The sequence below is a fragment of the Mastigoproctus giganteus genome, chromosome 7 (genome assembly GCF_048544385.1).
Source record: "Mastigoproctus giganteus isolate SK-2022 chromosome 7, ASM4854438v1, whole genome shotgun sequence".
Taxonomy (NCBI): domain Eukaryota; kingdom Metazoa; phylum Arthropoda; class Arachnida; order Uropygi; family Thelyphonidae; genus Mastigoproctus; species Mastigoproctus giganteus.
The window spans coordinates 52,159,044-52,180,841 of record NC_143581.1 but is presented as its reverse complement, the minus strand read 5'-3'; the positions used below and the strand labels follow the sequence as shown (position 1 = coordinate 52,180,841).

At 36.1% G+C, this 21,798-nt stretch overlaps 1 protein-coding gene across 2 annotated transcripts in view; it reads left to right on the top strand.

Annotated features, from left to right (window-relative positions):
• The window catches only part of Ptp61F (Protein tyrosine phosphatase 61F), a 259,988-nt gene that overhangs the window by 56,470 nt on the left and 181,720 nt on the right, over positions 1-21,798 (top strand). For both annotated transcript variants that reach the window (XM_090377659.1, XM_090377658.1), the window contains exon 2: positions 7,174-7,270. In XM_090377659.1, coding sequence (XP_090233785.1) covers positions 7,174-7,270 — 97 coding nt within the window. The remainder of the gene's footprint in view (positions 1-7,173; positions 7,271-21,798) is intronic.

Genomic DNA, 21,798 nt, shown 5'->3' with positions numbered 1-21,798 from the left:
ATTCAAATTGAGGAAGAACAGTTGCAGAATAGACGTGCGGAAGTTTGCCTTTAGCCAGCGGGTGTCTGATTGCTGGAACAAACTTCCATTTGTTGTGGAAGTTGATAGCTTAAATAAATTCAAGGAAGAACTAGACAAACTATGCTAATATTGTTGCTTGTCCCATGACCCACATTGGGTTTCTAATTCCCTACACCTTTTTTTTTTTTTTTTTTAGACTACTGCATGTACCAATTGATGCAAAAAAAAAGAACCAATTTTACCTCTGCTTGTAGCTGCTGTTACAATCTATTAGTCTGTGTAACCCTCCACCAAAATTGGTTATTTTCAAACCCATCTAACATTATCTCAATAGTGTCAGCAAACATTTTTGCACCTCTTCTATTTAAATACATCCCATCTCTATAAAAATCTTTTAAAAAAGGGCACACTATGCTGAGAATATTCTACATCATGAGCTTTGCGCTGTATCTCCGGGACCAAACTGATCGACAAGGCTCATCATGTTTGGCTAAAATTCCAGACAGTTTTAATTTTAATCTGTACCTGTTAAGAAAATCTTCAAATTGCTGTTCTTATTATCATTAATATCAGTGTATCCAGTGATACATTGATATACATTTGTAGAAGAATAAGAGAAATTTACTTCAATACGATACTTAGAACACTTTTGTATGATACTCTCTAGAAATTAAAACAAATAAAAGATTAATGCAAAATGATTACAGTAAAAAATCAATTGAAAACAATACAAAATTTAATTAAAACTTTTGTAATTAAAATTAATTACAAAAGTTTAACGTAAATTTTGAAAAAAGATTTTCCTTCCTGAAGCAGACCATATGTCGTGATCACAGGAATGGAAATTACGGAGTATGTGAGCTTCAATCTTAAGTAGAGAGATTATTTGTCCTCGTGCATGTGCGTGAAAGGCTGCAATTATTTGTCTTTGCACATGCACACAAATGACCACAAATTGGAGATTAGATATGGATGGCAAACATTAATAAAATTCTCATTTCATTTAATATCTATGGTTTTTGCAATTAAGTCTTGTATAATTACATTGGACACTAACTTCAGCTGCTCACATTTGGTGAGTATGAGCTTGGCACACCCAGGGTCCTGAGCTGGATATCATCATTCTTCTCTTTCTTGGTGATTCCTTTTTACTTCTATCTCTCTCTCTCTTTCTCCCCCCAGGGTAATTCAGAAATTTTTATTTCGGCTAGTGCAGCATAAGCCTCAGGCTTCCTTGCACCATGTGGCTAATAATAATAATAAGTATTTTGGCCTCATTAAATAAAAATGTATGGTCTTCATTAACGGCATGTAAGGCTAATTCTGATGCTGCAGAACGAGAAACACACACTGAGGACTCATGCTGTTTTACTCAAATATTCAGCGGGACTCATGTAGATCTTTGGTAAGATAAGTCGCAATCACTGCAAGAAATGTATACCAAATCATTTATTTGTGTCACAAAAGAGGAAAGGACTGAGCGATTGTTCAATATAGCTTGTAATTTCCGTATTGGTCTGGCCACAGTCTTAAATTCGTTATCTTTAAAGAATCTGCTAAGCTGCTTGTGCCACTGTTCAACATATGGGACAGAAATAAAGTAATTTTTGATGTTACCATTGTTGGTTGGTGTAATTTTTTGTATCCTATCCTTTGTACCCTAATTTGGTTTACTGTAGCAAGAGGGTAACCCCTGTTTATGAAACTGCTGGTTAATATATCTGTATTTCTGAGTCTAAAGCAGATTCCGTTGTTGAATATTTATTGGCATTGAGAAACTGATTAAAGATAATAGATCTTTTTTGTAGGTGAATGGATAATAGCTGTTATAATGTAGATGCATACCAGTGTTTGTTGGTTTACAATAGATGTTAAATTGGATTTTATTCGCATCCTGTGTAAGTGTGAAATTTAGAGAAATTTATTGACTTAGTATCTGTATTTTCCCTTTTCAATGTGAAATTCTAGGATGAATATTATTAAATGAATGTAAAATGTATTGAATAGTGCTACTATCAGCAATAACCAGAACATTGGTACATGCAGTAGCCCATAGTATGTGATACGGTGTAGAAAAGGTGTCAAGTGTATAAGCTCAATTGTTGAGCGATAGACCTCTGATATTAAGCCACTTAGACTCAGTCCCATTGGCAAACCAAAGATTTGTTTGTATACTTTGTCTCAAAAGATGATATAGTTGGCCTCAACTAAAATTTTAATTAAGTGAAAAATTTCCTTAATAGGAAGCTTTGTATAATTAATCGGTATAGAGTTATTATTTAACATATCCCAAAAAATACCTAATGTGTATCCAACGTTTATATTCGTATATAATAAATTATCGTTATCACAGAGTCTACAGTCTTTAAGGTTATTAAATAATGTATCGCAGTTTTTTTATCCCAAATTGTATTGCCTGTTTAAAGGGTTTTATAATACTATATACGTGTGTGGCTAAAAATGAAAATGCTGAGTTTCTATAAGAAACAGTGAGCCGAAAATCCAATTTAACATCTATATTAAACCAACAAACACCGGTATGCTTCTTTGAGGTCTTCCCGTGCCTTTCCTACACCATTCAGAGTCCTTGACAGTTGACTTTGGATGGTTTTGGCTGTCAGTAGTTGAACTAATTGACAAGTCCAAAATGTGATATCCAATAATAATAAGTGGTTAATTGCAGACCGCTTAGCTTGACTTTTTGTGGCAAGGAAAATAATGGAGTCTCTCTTTAAAGAACTAATGCAGTATCATCTTGACAGGAAGACAGTTATAAAGCAACCACAGCACGGATTTAAGAGAAGATCTTTTCTGACCAAGCTGATTAGGAACTGTAAAGTAGTCACAAAAGAATTGGATGTAAAAACTAATTTTGACATCATATACTTATGTTACAGTAAAGTTTTGCTGAAAACTACTGGTGTGTGAACAACTGCAGTAAAATTTGGAATAGTGTGACTTTCCATTCCTATTTTTCTAGGCAGTGGCAGGTTATTAATAGTGACAAATGATGCAAGGAAGCAAGCTTATATAGCATCGCCAAAAAAAAAAATCTTCTCACTTCACCTGTCCATCCCCTCTAATAATTTGTCTAATTCTTCCTTAAATTTATTCAAAATACCATTTCCACAACCAGATGGAAGTTGTACCAGCAATCAACTACCCACTTGCTTTCAGCTAGTGTGTAATTGATTTCTGCACATTGTATTCTGCAACCATCTTTCCTGAATTTACATTTGTGCCGCTTATGTGTGTTGTCTGAGCTAGAAAAGCCATCAACATTTAGCTTAATCTATCCATTCAGAGCCATAAACACCTTATACAGACTTGCAGGTCCCTAGTTTCCAGGTGCATTAGTGATGTATTTCTCAGTAAGAGTACCCACTCATTCCCTTCACCAATCTCATTACTCTTGTCTACCTAACAGCAGATTGCCATCCCTCCCAAACTGAGGCCTCCCGATCTGTATGCAGTACTTGAGACATGGCCCAAACCTTGCTCTATACAACAGGACAATCAGATCACTCCCTACCAATAAAGTTCCTGAATATCACTGACAAAACTTCATGAACCATCTTAGCAGCCCATCAACACTCTTGACAGACTTCATGTTTAACTACAATTATCCCAGATCTTTTTTCATTTTCCACTACCTTGAGTGTAGTAACATACAATTGGTATGTTATTCGGAAATTACTGCTACAGTAACTTGCATTTGTCAGTGTTAAACTTGATTTGCCATTTCTGTGCCTATCTGCCTTATTGTTGTAGATCTTGTTGCAGTAGCATACTCTGACTACTGTCATTAACCACCACACTAGCCTTTGTATCATCTGCAAACTTAGACATTAAGTCTGATGTGCCTTAATCTGTATCATTAATAAATATAGAAAATAGCAGTGGGCCCAGCACTGATGACTCGACTAATAACATTAGTCCTAAGAAGATCAGTGCCTATTTATTTACTATCAGCCTCTTGCCACTTAGCCATCCTTTTATCCATAATAGTTTGGCATTCCAATTTGTATAGCAGTCTCTCATGCAGAATAATATCAAAAATGAAGTGGTGTGACTTGCCCATCCCAGATTATGTAGGAAGGGGCAGGTTTATGTTTATCTGTTACATAGATAAAGGATGATTCAGTTACACTAGACCACGAGTGGTTATTAATTTAATAGCCACTGCTCTTCATGGAGTAATGTTATTAGTGAAGTCTCTCAGGATTTGTTGCTGGGTCCATTACTGTTTTTGATATTTATTAATGATATGGGGGAAGGCTTATCATGTTTAGGTTGACAGGGTTGTTAACAAGAGTAATCAGAGCACACCCTGATTATTTTCATTAACTGCATCATTCCTCTTTAACAAGATTTGTATAAGTGAAAAGTGATAATTTAGGTTTAAGAGTGATATATGCAAGGCACTGCATTTGTGTAGTAATTGGAATAACATGTGAATTGAGTGGTGATCATACTCATGAGAATGAAATAAAAAGAACTAGGGCTTTTTTATTCTATGAGTTGTGAACAGGTTGCTGGGACTTAAGCTGGTGGTGTTTTGTCAATGATATACAAGAACCTTGTTAGCAGAGACAAGGAGGGGGTCTTGCTCTTTATTTGTCGTCTTCGGTTCATCATCACAAGTGTTTCTTGACGAATTTTTTCTTTGGATTTATTTTTACTTATAGGTTTCTTGGGCTTTATCACTTTCAGAAAGCTGTAATATTCCTCGTCGATATCTTGGTTCTCAAAAGTCTGCAGTCTGCTCAAACTTAAGTTCCATTACATACAGCTTTTTCTCCTCTTCTGTTATCTCAAAGACCTTCATATTATTTACTTCAGTCAGTTTTTTCCTTTCTTTTCTTACATCTATATGATTCTGTGATCACTTCCAACGTTGACCTTGTTCAGGACAGTGACATCATTCACGATATATCTCCTGTTAGTGAGGATGAAGTCAATTTCATTAGTTGTTAATCCATTTGAGCTCTTCCATGTCCACTTTCTGTTCACCCTTTTCTTGAAAAGTGTTCATTACTGACATTCCTCGAGTTTCTGCAAATTCCACAAGTCTTACTTCTTTCATTTCTTTCACCAAATCCAAAATTTCCTATAGTTCCCCTTTCTGTGCTGTTTTCTCTTTCCAACCTTAGCATTGAAGTCCCCCATAATGATAGTGTAGTGGGTTTTCTGCTTATCTAGAAGACTCAATTTCGGTGTACATTTCTTCAACCTCTTCATCATCATGGCTTGATGTTGGTACATAAACCATCTCTGGGGTTACTGCTACCCTTTTTCAGTACTTTGCATTTGTCAATGTTAAACTTCAGTTGTCACTTCTCAGCCCATCTGCCCAACTTTTACAGATCCTGTTGCAACAACATACTGTCATTACTGTTATTAACAACCCTGTCAACATTTGTATCATCTGCAAATTTTGACATTAAGCTTGAATATACCTTCATTAATAGCATTGATAAATATACAAAACAACAATGGGCCCAACACTGAACCCTGGGGACACCACTAATAACATTAGTCCACAAAGGGCAGTGTCCATTGATTACCACTCTCTGTCTTTCTGTCTTCTCCCACTCAACCATCCTTTTATCCATTCTAGCAACTTGCCATTAATGCCATACTGCTCCAATTTGTACAGTGGTCTTCCATGTGCAACAGTTTCAAAAGCAAATAACATATATATATATATATAAAACTATTAAAAACTATTAAAACTATATTAAACTATTTTTACATATAATAAGCAGAAATATATGTATATATGCATATTAAGTTTTGTGTTTTACACTCTCATGTAAACTGTTTTTTAATGCTGCTTTAAATAGGTTAACTAGACTAAATGCTGATGCATCTTTATCTTTTTTGGATGGCACACACAAAAGGGACAATAAATTTAAATTGGAAAGGTAGATATGTGAAAGTTTGCTTTCAGCTAGAGAGTAATCGATTATTGGAACAAACTTCCATCTGATTTGTGGAAGTGAGTAGTTTGAAATAAATTTAAAGGAGGATTAGGCAAATGATTATAAGGAATGGATAAATGTGTGTGTGTTTAGTTTATTACTGATTCTGCATAAGCTTGCCTTGCATCATTTTGATACTTTTTGTTATTAATATCACCCTTCTCAAGGTCAGTCAGCTCAGTCCATATACCTGTATATATTGGTTTGAGTTTACTTATTTATCTAAAGGTCAACTGAACTGGACTATGAAAATAGGTGTTGAGTTACTTTTGGGAGGGTACTATATAGCTTAATGCGTGTGTGATAACTGGAGATATTATACAGCAATTAGGCTTTATAATGTTTTATTTAAAAAAAAAAAAAACTGGCATCTGTGTGAGTCAGAATTAAAATTGCAGATTGTCCGTGATTTTTATTATCCTTACAAACATTCCTGCTTCATGAATTATCTTGTTATCTTTCACAAAGCAGGCAGGTGAATCTTTTAAAACTTTTTTTATGTTTAAGTTCACTCTGTGTATAAACCACATATATTTGAACTAGTAATCACAGTTTATGCAGAAAAATTGCATGTAGTAAATACTTATTGTTTAATAGAAAAAAAGGTATTGCAGTTTTTGTTTCTTGAGGATCACAACTTCACATGAATGATATCAGTATTTGTAATCTGTATAAAGCAGAATATATTAATTTTTTGTGCATAAATTCTCGAAAACGGTTGCCTTTATTGGCTTGATTATACTGAAGGTGTTTGGCATTTTATTTTTAGTAATATTGTCCACTTTTTGCAGATATTGCTTCTACCTGTCAGGATTTTAATGTTTTTCATTGGGATTACCAGGAATGAAAGTAGAGCAAACTAGGAAGTGAATCGAAGGGAATAAGGATAATGTAAAGTTAAATAACTTCCTGGGATCTTAATATATATAATTCATTCCTAGAAATTGTTGCTAAAAAAATTCTGCCAGGAATGATTTCTTGGAGTGATTCCATGGCAGAATTTAACTTGGCAACAAATTAAGACATTTATCATGAGGTTTATTAACTTTTATTTATTTGTTAGAAATATAATATTTTGGGCATTTCAGTAATTTATATTATTATATGCATATATAAAAATAGATTTCTTTTTTATTGTAATTCTTTTTTTTTTTTTCCTTCCTCTTAGCAAATAAGAAGTGAGTCTAACAATTATAACTATACTTTTAAGGAAGCTAAAAAAGCAGAAAATAAAAACTTGAATCGTTATAGAGATGTTAATCCATGTAAGTATATTTGGTACCACGAACACTTTAATTGCTATAATTAATGGTGAACACCAATTGCTGAATGTTTAATGAATTTAAATTGATAACTTCATTTTAAAAATTTGAATCACTAAATAAATATTAATTCATGTGCATTTGGTCTACTTACACACTTGTTTTTGTCACTCTGAATGATAAGGAAATACAAAGTACACACTGTCTTGTTACTCCTGTGTAATATATAATTTCTTATTACATTATTTAGAATTGCTTATTATGACAATGATTGCACAAACTGTTGAATGTATGAGCTATATAAATGTGATAAAAATTAATATAAGTTAACATTACACAGAGGTTACAACACAACTATCTCTAGTAGCATGATCAGATGTGTATCGTTAAACCAGTTTCTAATTTAGCAGTGATTCACAGAAATAATGTTTAATAAAAAACTTGTGTATATAGATTTTAAGGGCCTATTTTTACACTTTGTAATATTGAAGTTCATCACCGAACAGAAAATTATATATGAAGTCCATTTTTCTAGTTTTCTTTTGTGGGACCCTCTGTTGATGTTACCAATGGCAAATTCTAAATGGGAAGCATTCAAGGAAGTAATCATAGAAGTTATTAAGAATTTTATATCAATTAAGACATTTGTGGTTCAGAATTAACTAGATGTCAGATGAACTGATGAGACTAGTGGCATAAAAATAAAATGCGTGGGATGATTACAGATTAGCAGGGAACATGGAATCCTACAGCAAGTACAAACTAGTCTGCAAGAAGTAGCTAAGGTGGCTTGCCAAGCTGAAGCAGATTATGAGAAATCCTTGGCTAAGAATGCAAAGAATTTTTTATTTATGTTAATGAAAGGGATGAGCAACATTAGTCCACTAGATATTAGTGGCATAACTATTGATGATTCTCTTTGAGTTGCTGACAAACTAAATATATATTTTGCACCTACATTCATGCATGAAGAAGTTTTAAAGATTGGGAACACCAGAAGTACACCAGGTTATAACTGGGAGCTAAATGATTTTGTTATAACTGAAAGAATCGAATTTCTCTTTCAAATGATAGAAGGTGGAAGAGAAATTGCTCAAGTTAAAAGTAAATAAGGCAATGAAATCTATCCAGTTATATTTAAAAAAAAAAAAAAAGCTGCAAAAAGAGATTAGCAAATTCTTGGCCTTATAAGGGCATCCTTGCATTTAAGGCAAGTTCTGACAGAATTGGAGGTGTGTAAATGCATCTTCATATTCATCGGGGAGGGGGATCTGAGGGCATTGTGAGCAATTATAGACCTGTAGATTTGACTTCCTTTCCAGGGAAAATAATGGAGTCAGTGTTTAAAGAAGTATTTGCGGGATCACTTTAACAGGAATGGGAATTATATGAAAATCACAGCATGGGTTTGTTAAGGAGGAAGAATCCTTTCTGACCAATTTGATTAGTTACTAACATGCAATAAACAAAATAACTGGATGGAAATAATAATTTTGACATATGTTTAGATTTCAGTAAAGCTTTTGACACTGTTCCACATGCAAGACTGCTGTACAAATTGGAGTAGTGTGGCATTAGGGGAAAGTTACTGCTATGGATAAAGGGTTGGCTGAGTGGCAGAAGACAGAGGATGGTTATACATGAGCACTGCTCTTCTCAGACTAATGTTATTAGTGGAGTCACTCGGGGTTTAATGCTGGGGTCCCTTACTATTCACAGTATTTATTAATGATATTGATGAAGGCATGTCAAGCTTATTATCTAAGTTTGCAGACAATACAATGGTTGACAGGATCAAGATAGAATCAAGGCATACTACAGCAGCAAGAGCTACATGAATTAGGCAGTTGGGATGAGAAGTGGAAATTGAGGTTTAACAATGGAATAATAATAATTACTCTGTTATCTGTGTACTACAAACAGATAGACCTCACAAACAGACAAAACACAGTTTACATAAAATGTAAATTCTTCAAGGCGTATTACAATATATTTACCATTGCTATTTCCTTTGACAATCAAGTCATTAAAAGCCAGTCTGTTAATGATGTTATTGATCACATTACAACACAAATAATAACAGTTACAACCCATGCTATATCTCAAACTTTTGCTAGTCCTTGCAGATATGCCAGTATCTAGAAATAAGCATTATCATGCCAAAAAACACAGAATAAATAATTAAATCTGCTCATTAGTACCAACAACTGGCAGCTTTATTAATTTTAAAAAACTTAATGCTAAAGCACGTATATATACAGGCGGACATTCTGTATAATGAAATCGATTGTTCCCTTGAAAAAATTCTTTAAACAGAAATTTCTTTATAAAGAAATATGACCTTTTCAACTGTGAAAAATACTGTAAATTCAGAAGTATAGTAAAATAAATCAGAAATAAGTGGGAATGAATAAATTTCCTAACATTTTAAAACAATTAATTTATTAATACTTACGTATTAAGAAATGACTACTTACATAATGCACACAATATATTAGTAAATTTTTAAGAATTATGTCATAAAATATTTAGTTATTTTTTTGTTGCACACTGGATTCTACTGTACACCGTTGATAAAAAGTTCCAATTGGTTTAAACACTCAAATATATTTTCTATTGCATTTTCTTCCCTGAAGGCCTCAACACAAATTTTCAAATGCTACCAACATTTCTTTTTTGGAAAGTTTAATATTGCCATTGTCCTCATTTTCATCCAATTCATCATTGATATTGTCACTAGTTCTTTAAATACATTCCAATGTTTGAGTCGCTCGGATATTCAGCCACTATGACATCATTAACAACAATTTCCTCACTGATCAAACCTCTCACTTGGAGTTATTCCCAAGATTGCTCAATGTTGCTCAGGGACAAGAGTAGCTCCGGGCAGGCGAAGTTTTTACGGCTCCACTTTTAGAGAAGCTTTTCTTAAATTTTTGCTGTTTTATTGACTTAATTGGCTTAATTTATTTTATAGAAGTAGCTTTATATTCCTAGTTACGAAAATTCAAAATAAACGATACTTAGTTTATTTTGAATTTAGATAGAGGTTTGGTTTTTTTTTTTTTTTTTTTTAGGAGCATTAACAACTAAGGCCATATTGCTCCGGGATATACGGTGGTCATTCCATGACCTTTCCGCATTCTCCATATTTGGTGGTGATGGGCTCGAACTCCGGTCTAATCAAGAAGCGTGTGCTGAATTTAGATAGAGATTTTGTAGGTTATTACTAAGTATCGGTAAAACTAGTACCGTTCGAAACTTTCCGCCATTGTTGTAGTATATTAGATCAATACGGAATAGCGTAAAGTATATCTCGAACTTGATAGCGTAAGGTATAACGTAAAACTTGATAGCGTAATACATAGTGTCTTGTCAATGATATATAGGAATTTTTCTAACACGGATAAGGAGGTGATTATCCCTTTGTACAAGGCAGTGGTCAGGCCACACCTTGAGTACTGCGTACAGGTCTGGAGGCCTCATTTTAGGAAGGATGTAGCACTGCTGGAATGAGTACAGTGATGGGTAACAAGATTAGTGAATGGAATAAAGAGTTGCTCTTACAAAGAAAGGCTTAAGATTTGCAAATTACAATGTCTGGTGACTAGGCACTTGTGATGTGATCTGATTGAGGTGTATAAGGCCTTTGAGCAAGCTGAATGCTGATGGAATTCTGCCTCTTGCCCAGATTAGTCGCCCGAGGGGACATAAATTCTAATTGAGGAAAGACAGTCGTAGAATAGATGTGCAGAAGTTTGCCTTTAGCCAGCGTGTAGTTGATTGTTGGAACAAACTTCCATCTGTTGTCGGTAGACATTGACAGCTTAAATAAATTCAAGTCAGAATTAGACAAACATTTTTTTGGAGTGAGTGGATGGGTGAAATGAGATGGTTTTTTTTTTTTTTTTTTTGGCCGATGCTGTATAACTTGCTTTCTTGCATCATATGCCTCTTCTACTGCTAAGGCTAATAGCACTGTATTAGGAATCAGTTAGCTTAGTATAGTATTATCAGTTATTCAGTTAAATTTATAAACCTTATTAATTTTTATTGTTAATTAAATTGCATTTAAATGGGAATCATGCCCCAGACTAGAGCAGCAATGCAACGTGCACAAAGTAGCAGAAGTGCTGTGGTTCACGGGAGAACCGGAGGTGGCAATTCTTCAACGTATCACAGTCTAAAAACATGTGCAAAGTGTGACATGTTTGCAGGCCTCTCTAGAACAGGACATGATCTAGCCATGGAGGATGTAGTAGTAGTAGTAGTAGTGGTGGTGGTGTGATGCAAGAAAGCAAGTGTATGAGCTTATGCAGCATCAGCCAAAAAAAAAAAAAAAAAAATCACACCATTCCGTCCAAATGCCTGTCCAGTTCCTCCTTAAATTTATTCAACCTATCAACTTCCACAACGACAGATAGAAGTTTGTTCCAGCAATTAACCACCTGCTGGCTAAAGGCAAATTTCCGCACATCTATTCTACATCTGTCTTTCCTCAATTTGAATTTATGCCCCCTTAGGTTCATAATCTGAACAAGTGGAAGAATCCCATCCGAATTCAGTGTGCTCAACCCATTCAAGGCCTTATACACCTCAATCAGATCACCTCACAGGTGCCTATCTCCAGCCGCTGCAATTTGCAGAACTTAAGCCTCTCTTGGTAAGAGGATCCTTTCATTCTCCTCACCATCTTGTTACCCTTCTCTGTACATGCTCAAGCAAATCTACATCCTTCCTAAAATGAGGCCTCCAAATCTGTACGCAGTACTCAAGTCATGGTCTGACCTTGCCTTATACAGAGGGACAATCACCTCTTTTTCCCTGCTAGCAAAATTCCTATATATCATTGACAAAACCCCAAGACCTCTCCTGGCAGCCTGTCTGCATTGCTCAGAAAACTTCATATTTGACTGCACAATTACTCCCAGGTCTTTTTCATTTTCTACCAACTTAAGTGTAGTACCAGTACGTTTCTGTGGGGTTACTTCTACCCATATGCAGTACTTTGCATTTGTCAAGGTTAAACTTCAGTTGCTACTTCTCAGCCCATCTGCCCAAATTTTCTAGATCCTGTTGCAGTAGCACACTGCCATTACTGTCATTAACAACCCTGCCAACCTTTGTATCAGCTGCAAACTTCGACACTAAGCCTTGATATACCTTCATCAAAATATCATTGATAAATAAACAAAACAACAGTGGACCCAACACGGGATCCTGTGGGACTCCACTAATAATATTAGTCCACGAAGAGCAGCACCCATTGATTACCACCCTCTGTCTTCTCCTACTCAACCATCCTTTTATCTATTGTAACAACTTACCCTTAATACCATTCTGCTCCAATTTGTACAGTAGTCTTCCATGCGCAACAGTGTCCAAAGCTTTCCTGAAACCCAAGTATATGATATCAAAATTATTTTTTGCATCCAGTTCCTTTGTAACCATATCATAATATCCAATAAAATTTGTCAGACAAGACTTTCCCTTAATAAAACCCATGCTGTGTCTGAATTATTACTGCACTCTTGTCTAGTTGATCCTGCAATGTGTCTTTAACCAGTGACTCCATTATTTTACCCGGAACAGAAGTTAAACTAACTGGTCTGTAATTACTCATGTCACCCTTCAATCCCCATTTGTGAATTGGGGATATATTTGCACATCTCCAGTCCGTGGGGACTTTCCCCTGAGTCCAAGGATGCTCTCACAATTATGGCTAAGGGTTTGCTTATTTCCTTTGCCACCTCCTTTAATATAACTGGATAGATCCCATTCACCCCAGGTGCCTTTCTTATATTTAACTTCAACAATTTCTCCTACACTTTGCTCTCAGTTATTACAAAATCCTTAAGCAGTGCAAGTGATGCTTGCATTGCTTCTATTAGAGTGAGTAGCAGCCCAGAAAGCAAGTTGCTGGGGAATTGAGGAACTGCTGGGAGTCATGAAACAAGTAAATACATGGGCTGTGTTAGAATAACTAAGAGTAAGAACAGGTGTATGTATACTTGCATGTACACCAATGCTAGGAGTATAGTAAATAAATTTGAAGTGCTGGTCAAGACATCAAAGGCAAATATTGTCGAGATATCAGAGACATGGTGTCACACTGATTTGGGGAGTACGTTATGTTCAGAAAGGATAGACAGGATAGGAAGGGAGGAGGGATTATGTTGTTAGTTAAGAAACACATTGATGGTTGGTGTATTGTTGAGTCAGTTTGGTGTGACATAAGCACTGGGAAAGCAAAAATGAGATTAGGAGTGTGTTATTACTGAAGTGACTGATGAGTACAACGAACAAATTTACAGAGATACAGATTGGTCCAGTAAATCAGATTGACTAATAATGGAGAATTTTAACTTTCAAGATATTGACTGGAACTTGTGGGTTGGTCACTCACGCACTACCAAGATGTTTGTGGATTTATTGGATGATTGTTTTTTATAGCAACACGTTAGAGAGGCAATCAGAGAAAACAATCCTCTTGATCTGGTTATCAGCAGTGATTATTTGTGCATTAAGAATTTGCAGATAAAGGAACCACTGGGCGGCAGTGATCACAGTGTACTGATGTGGGATTTACTTAAAGATATTACTATAATCACGGGTGAAGGCAAGGCTTTTTGCTTTCATAAAGGTGACTGCAGTGGTCTCAGACAGTTTTCAAATTCTATACAGTGGGACCAACTGATGATGTTACCAGCAGCAAATTCTAAATGCGAAGCATTCAAGGAAGTAATCGTGGAAGCTACTAGCCTTTTTATTCTGATTAAGAAATATTGTTCAAGGTTTAGACCTAAATGGATGTCAGATGAAGTAATGAGAGTTGTGGCAGAGAAGAAAAATGCATGGGGTGCATATAAATTATCAAGCGACACAGAAACATATGATAGATATAAGCTAGTCTGTAATCAAGTCACAAATAGGCAAGCGAAGGCAGATTACGAGAAATCTTTGGCAAAGGATGGTAAGAAAAACAGCAAGAACTTCTTTAGTTATATAAACTCAAGAAGGAAGGGGATGAATCAGATTGGTTCACTTGATGTCCATGGTTTGACTGTTGATGATCCTGATCAGATAGCTGATAATCTGAATGAGTATTTTGCATCTGCATTCACACATGAGCAGTTATTAAAGTAGGAAAATACCAGAAATTTATAAAACTGTATGAGGGTGCTTAATGATTTTGTAATAACTGAGAGCAAAGTGGAGGAGAAATTGTTGGTTAAACATAAGAAAGGCACCTGGGGTGGATGGGATCTATCCAGTTATTTTAAAGGAACCGTCAAAGGAAATAAGCAAACCCTTAGCCATAATTATGAGATCATCCTTGGACTCGGAAAGTCCCCATTGATTGGTGATGTACAAATGTATCCCCAGTTCACAAAGGGGATCTAAGAATGACACGAGTAATTACAGACCAGTTAGTTTAACTTCTGATCTGGGGAAAAATAAAGGGGTCACTGGTTAAAGATGCATTGCTGGATCATCTAGACAAGACTGCAGTAATGATTCAGACACAGCATGGGTTTGTTAAGGGAAAGTCTTGTCTGACAAATCTGATTGGATACTATGATGTGGTTACAAAGGAACTGGATGCAAAAAATAATTTCGATATCATATGCCCTAATACCTTGGTTAATGAATCCTCTGGTGACAAAGCTCCTTTATGACGAAGTTGGCAAAAAAACACTCTGCGTTGCTTGCAGAAGTTTGTTGTAGGGATTTTTGACGTACCTAGAACTCACTTCATGATACACTGAGCAGTGGTTAATTGTCATTGATATCGTGTGTACCTATGGTAGTTGTTTAAATATATTTTATTAAATACGTAATTATATAATAATTTTCCAGTATTATTATTATTATCAGCCATATGGTACAAGGAAGCGTGAGGCTTATGCTGCACCAGCCAAAAAAAAATTACCAAGTTACCCTGAGAGAGAGAGAGAGAGAGAGGGGTAGAAAAGAATCACCAAGAAAGAAAAGAATAATGATATCCATCTCAAGACCCTGGGTGTGCCAAGCCCATACTCACCAGATGTGAGTCCCTGGGGTCAGATATGTCATGAAAACACAAAACAATATCTTTAGAAACCAAAATGCAGATTATATGGAGGATAGAAGCTGGAGAAAAGAAATGCCACGTAACACAATCAACTTTCAAAACAAGTTTAAATCAAGCGGATAAAGTTAAGCAGTCTGTGCTAAATTGTAGTGATATTACTGCGTCCAAATGAACACATGCATGTAGTAGCATTATAGAAAACATTACAACATGGAAAATATGTTTGGGTAAATGACATGACACAGTGTCATATGCCAGTAACCCAGCCGATAATTCAACACAGAGCATTAAACTTAATTTAACCATTTAAAGGCCCAGGAAGCTGAGGAAACCACCGAGACTTTTGTGGTTTGCTGTGATTGGTTTGAGAAATTCAAAAAATGTGCAAGAATTCATAGTGCTAAACTGAAGGACGAGGCTGCAAGTGCCTACATCTAGGCAGCAGTATAATTTTCTGCACAACTGCAAGCCATACTAAAACGAGGAAAATACTCTCAGAATTTTGTATTCAATGTGGATGAAAGCGGCCTATTCTGGAAACACTTGCCTTCCAAAACTTTCATCTCCCGAGATGAGAAAAGAGCTTCTGGGTTTATAGCAGCCAAGGGCTGATTAACACTGTTGTTGGGTGCAAATGCATCTGGGGAAATGAAGCTAAAACCAATGCTTGTTTGTCATTCTGAAACGCCTGGAGCTATGAAAGGATTCTCCAAACCTAATTTTTTGGTAATATGAAAATTGAATAGAAAGGCCTGCCTGACAATGGACTTGTTTACTGATTGGTTTGTCAACTATTTTTGTTCTGCTTTCCAACATTATTGTGAAAAATATAATTTTCAACTGAAGGCACTTTTACTACTGGACAATGCACCAGGTCATCCTTCAAATCTTGGCTCACTTCAAACATGCATACTGTTGAAGAGTTATTTCTCCTGCCAAACACAACTTTGCTGCTACAACCAATGGATCAGGGCCTTATAGCAGCCTTTAAAGCCTACCATTTCAGATGCACTTTTAGTCAACTGATTGAGGCTAATGATGAAACACAACAGTCGATCAATGATTTCTGGAAAAATTACAACATTATGAAAGCAATCAGCAATATCAAAGAAGCCTGGGACGAAGTGACAGATCAGTGTCTTAATAGTGTTTGGCAACAAATATGGTCCAGTGTTGTTACAGAACTTAATGGAGTAGAATGTGAAATTCCTGCAATGAGCACAGAAGTTATTCAAATGGCACATGCAATTCAGCTTTGCAGAAGTTGACATTCAGGATTTATTAAGTAGCCTTGGTGATACGCTAACAAATGAGGAACTCCAAGAGTTAACGGAGCAACAAGGAAACAGTTCAGAAAATGAGGAAGAGGTTCTTCCAGAGAGGATATTAACAACACAGACCTTGTCTAATTGTTTAATGAAGCTGCATTGTGAAGAGATCCGTTTTAAATGCTTTAACTTGTTATAGTGAGATGCTATGTGATCTTAAGAAAAAAGCAAGACAGTCGACCCTAGATGCATTTTTGAAAAAGTCAAGTGTGAGCACTAGTGTTGCTTTGTGTTAATTTTCATAATAGTTTTTAAGTTTACTGTTTTACTTGACTCTTGTGACGTTTTCTTTAACATTTTTATAATATATGTATGTTCTCATTTCAAATAAATTTATTTTAAACAATTTCTACCTATTTTTTAAGTGTAAGAACATATTCATATTTTTGCTATGGTATTTCTATCTCAGATAATGAACTAAAGTACTGGAACACATCTACTTTGTTAAGTGAGGTATTATTGTACTTGAATTTCAGAAAAGCTTTTGACACTTTTGCACATTGAAGATTACTGTACAAACTGGAGCAGTATGGTATTAAGGGTAGGATGCTACAAGGAATAAAAGGGTAGTTCAGTGGGGGAAGACAGAGAATGGTAATCGGTGGACATTGCTCTTCGTGGACTAATGTTATTAGTGAAGTCATCCAGAGTTCGTTGTTCGGCCCACTGTTGTTTTGTATATTTATCAATGATATTAATGAAGGTGTATCAGGCTTAATATTCAAGTTTGCAGATGATGCAAAGGTTGGCAGGGTTGTTAATGAAGTAATGGTAGTGTGCTACTGCAGCAGGATCTAAAATATTTGGGCAGATAGCCAAGAAGTGGCAACCTCTTGGCTCATCTGCAAGAAGAAGTTTAATATTGACAAATGCAAAGTACTGCATATGGGTAGAAGTAACCCGAGAGTAATGTACCAACTGTGTGGTACTACATTTAGGGTGGTAGAAAATGAAAAAGACCTGGGAGAAATTGTGCAGTCAAATATGAAGTTTTCTGAGCAGTGCAGACAAGCTGAAAGAGCAGGTCATGGGAATTATCAGTGATATACAGGAATTTTGCTACCAGGGAAAAGAAGGTGATTATCCTTTTGTATGAGGCAATGGTCAGGCCACACCTTGAGTATTGCATGGAAGTCTGGAGGCTTCATTTTGGGAAAGATGTAGAGTTGTCTGAGCGAGTACAGTGAAGGGCAACAAGATTGGCGAGGGGAACGAAAGGGTGGTGTTACCAAAAAGCTTAAGTTCTGCAAATTGCCATGTCTGGAAACTAGGCACCTGCAAAGTGATCTGATTGAGGTGTATAAGGCTTTGAATGGGTTGAGTAGGCTCAATTCTGATGGTATTCTTCCTCTTGCTCAGCTTATGGACCTCAGAAGGGCATAAATTCATATAGACGTGTGGAAATTTGCCTTTAGCCAGTGTTTAGTTGATTGCTGGAACAAACTTCCATATATAGTTGTGGAAGTTGATAGCTTAAATAAATTCAAGGAGGAACTGGACAAACGTTTAGAGGGAATGGATGTGTAAAATGAGTTTTTTTAATTTTTTTTTTGGCTGATGCTACATAAGCTTGCTTTCTTGCAACACATGCCTCTACAATTACTACTACTTTGTTCACATTTAGCTGCAGCAATTTCTCTATAATTTCTGCTTTCTATTAATATTAAATCATTTAACTCCAAACCTTATCTCTGAAAATATCATGTGTGCAGTAGATGCAAAATATTTAGCATTAGCATTGGTAGAGGCATATGATACAAAAAAGCAAGCTTATATAGCATCAGCCAAAAAAAAAATAAAATAAATAAAATAAAACCCTTCCCTTTTCACCCATCCATTCACTCCAAATGTTTGTCTAGTTCTGCCTTAAACTTATTTAATGTTGTTGACCTCCACTACAACAGATGAAAGTTTGTTCCAACTATCAACAGTCCACTGGCTAAAGGCAAATTTCCACACATCTATTCCATAACTGTCTTTGCTCAATTTGAATTTATTCCCCCTCATCTGAGTAATCTGAGCAAGAGGAAGAATACCATCAGAATTGATCCTGCTCAACCCATTCAAGGCCTTATACACCTCAATCAGATCACCTTGCAGGTGCCTAGTCTTCAGTTGCTGCAATTTGCAGAACTTAAGCCTTTTTTGGTAAGACCACCTTTTCATTCCTCTCACCAATCTTGTTTCCCTTCTCTGTACTCATTCCAGCAGCTCTACATCTTTCCTAAAATGAGGCCTCCAGGCCTGTAAGCAGTACTCAAGGTGTGGCCTGACACCATTGCCTTATACAAGGGGACAATCACTTTCTTATCCCTACTAGCAAAATTCCTATATATCATTGACAGACACCATGAGTTACTCTTGCAGTCTGTCTGTACTGCTCATAAATCTTCTGGCTGCTAAATTACCTGCAGGTCCTTTTCATTCTCCACTACCCTGAATCTAGTATGACCCAGTTGATACATTACTCTGGGATACTGCTACCCATATGCAGTACTTTACATTTGTTGATGTTAAACTTCAGTTGCCACCTCTCAGCCCATTTGATCAACTTTACTGGATCCTCTTCCAGTTGCATGCTATCATTACTGTCATTAACAACCCTGCCTATCTTCATATCGTCTGCAAACTTAGACATTAACCCTGATAAGCCTTCATCAAAATCATTGATAAATACAGAAAACAATGGGCCCAACACCGAACCTTAGGGGGACTCCTCTAATAACACTAGTCCACGAAGGGCAGTGTCCGTTGATTATACTCCCTTCTCCCACACTGTCTTCTCCCACTCAACAATCCTTTTATCCATTGTAGCAACTTGCCCTTAATGCCATACTGCTCCAATTTGTACAGTAGTCTTCCAATGGTCACAGTATCAAAAGCTTTCTTAAAATCCATGTATATGATATCAAAATTATTATTTGCATCCAGTTCCTTTATGACCACATCATAGTATCCAATCAAATTAGTCAAACAAGACTTCCCCTTAACAAACCCATGCTCTGTCTGAACTATAACTGCAGTGTTGTTCTAGATGATCCTGAATTGCTTCCTTAACTAGTGCATCCATTAATTTCCCTGGAACAAATGTTAAACTAACAGGTCCGTAATTACTTATGTCACCCTTTGATACCCCTTTGTGAATTGAGGACATATTTGCACATCTCCAGTCCATGGGGACCTCCCCTGAATCCAAGGAAGCTTTCATAATTATTGCTTAGGGTTTGCTAACTTCCTTTGCAGCTTCCTTTAATATAACTGGATAGATCCCATCCACCCCAGGTGTCTTTCTTATGTTCAGTTTCAACAATTTCTTCTCCCCTTTGCTCTCAATTATTACAAAATCATTTAGCTCCCTGGTATAGTTTGATTACCTTCTGGCATTCACCCTCTTGAATAACTCTTCATCTGTGAATGTAGATGCAAAATACTCATTCAGTTTGTCACTATCTGAGCAGGTGCATCAGCAATTGAACCATCAATGTCAAGTGGACCAACCTGATTCATCCCCTTCCTTCTAGAGTTTACATTAGTATAGAATTCTTTACTGTTTTTCTTTTCATCGTTTGCCAAAGATTTCTCATAATCTGCCTTTGCTTGCCTAATGTCCCTTGTGACTTGATTACAGACTATCTTATTTCTACCATAGGTATCTGTGTCTCCTGATAATTTATATCCATCCCATACATTTTTCTTCTCTGCCACTAGTCTCAATAGGTTGTCTGACATCCATTTAGGTCTAAACATCGAACAGTATATCTTAATTGGTATGAAAAGCCTAGTAGCTTCCAAGATTATTTCAGAAATATATATGCCAGAGATTTTCTTGAAATTATTTCAAGAAAATCTCTGACAGCGCTGTAGTCACCTTTATGAAAGAAAAAAACCCTTCCCTTTACCTCTGATGGTAGTCAGGGGTAAAGGGAAGGGTTTTTATTGTAGGACTGTATCCCTTGACAATTTATAATCATTCCATTCATTTTTTCCCTTGCTCATAAGCTTCAGTTTGTCGGACATCCCTTTTGGCAAACAAGAATGAAATAGCTCGATTAGCAGAATCAAGCAAAAAACACATAATGGAAAGACTTTTTAAAGGAAAAACGCGCTTTAACAGAAGAAATGGAAAGAGAAGAAGATGTGAATGTTGTTGTGGAATACTCCGACATGAAATCAGAAACTGATCTAAAATCTGAATTAGCAAAAGCAATATAGATTTCAACAGCAAAACCAAAATCACTGCAAGCAGACAAAATGTTTTCATCGTTAAAAAAGGAAACAAGCTTATATGAAGCAACATGTATCCTAACGTCCAACTTGAAGATGCCTTTGGAAGCACTTTTAACAATTAGACCAACGTCAACGCAAAATGAAAGAAAAATTTCTATATCTGAAATATTTGTCACGAAACAAAGATGAAGACTATGATTGAAGAGGCCTGTGCACTCTGGATTCATTATTATCAAAATTACTGTAACTCAGAGCGAAAACGGATACAAAATAGATTGTGACAAGTTTAATTATAGGAAATATACATATATTAGATTAGATAAATACAAACGAAAAGCTTTCGGTTGTTTTGTCAACTTTCCTCAGTCAAACTGACAGTTAAGAATGGAGCATGAGGGCGTGTACTGCCATTCTTGTACGTGTAGTGCGTGATTAATTGTTGGATGTTGAAGCCTGTGGCTGTGATGCATGTGGACGTTGCCAGTGTTTGTCAATAGTTAGGATTGCTGTTTCGATGATAGGTTGGACTCGACATCCACTGCTCCTGTTGACTGAGGTATTGGAGCATTTGATGTTCAACGACTTCAACCAGCCGCGTCGTCGATAGTGGCGGAGACGGTTACAAAAAATTTAAGTGGGTGGGGGGGTTTACACCCTTCAGCAAATAGTGGCAGTGTTTTCCATCTAGATGTTTGCAAAGTTTGCAAGCTCACCATACAACAGTGTTGAGCACGAGCTTAGGAGGGGAGTAGAGATCTAGGTGTATTTTTGATATAACCCATAGAAGAGTCCTTATGGGGATTTCAGTGGTGCCTATTCTATTGGTATGAGTTTTAAGATGCTCAGAGGGAAATTTCATGGACCACACAGTAGTTATTATTTGAACAAAAGGAGTTCCAATG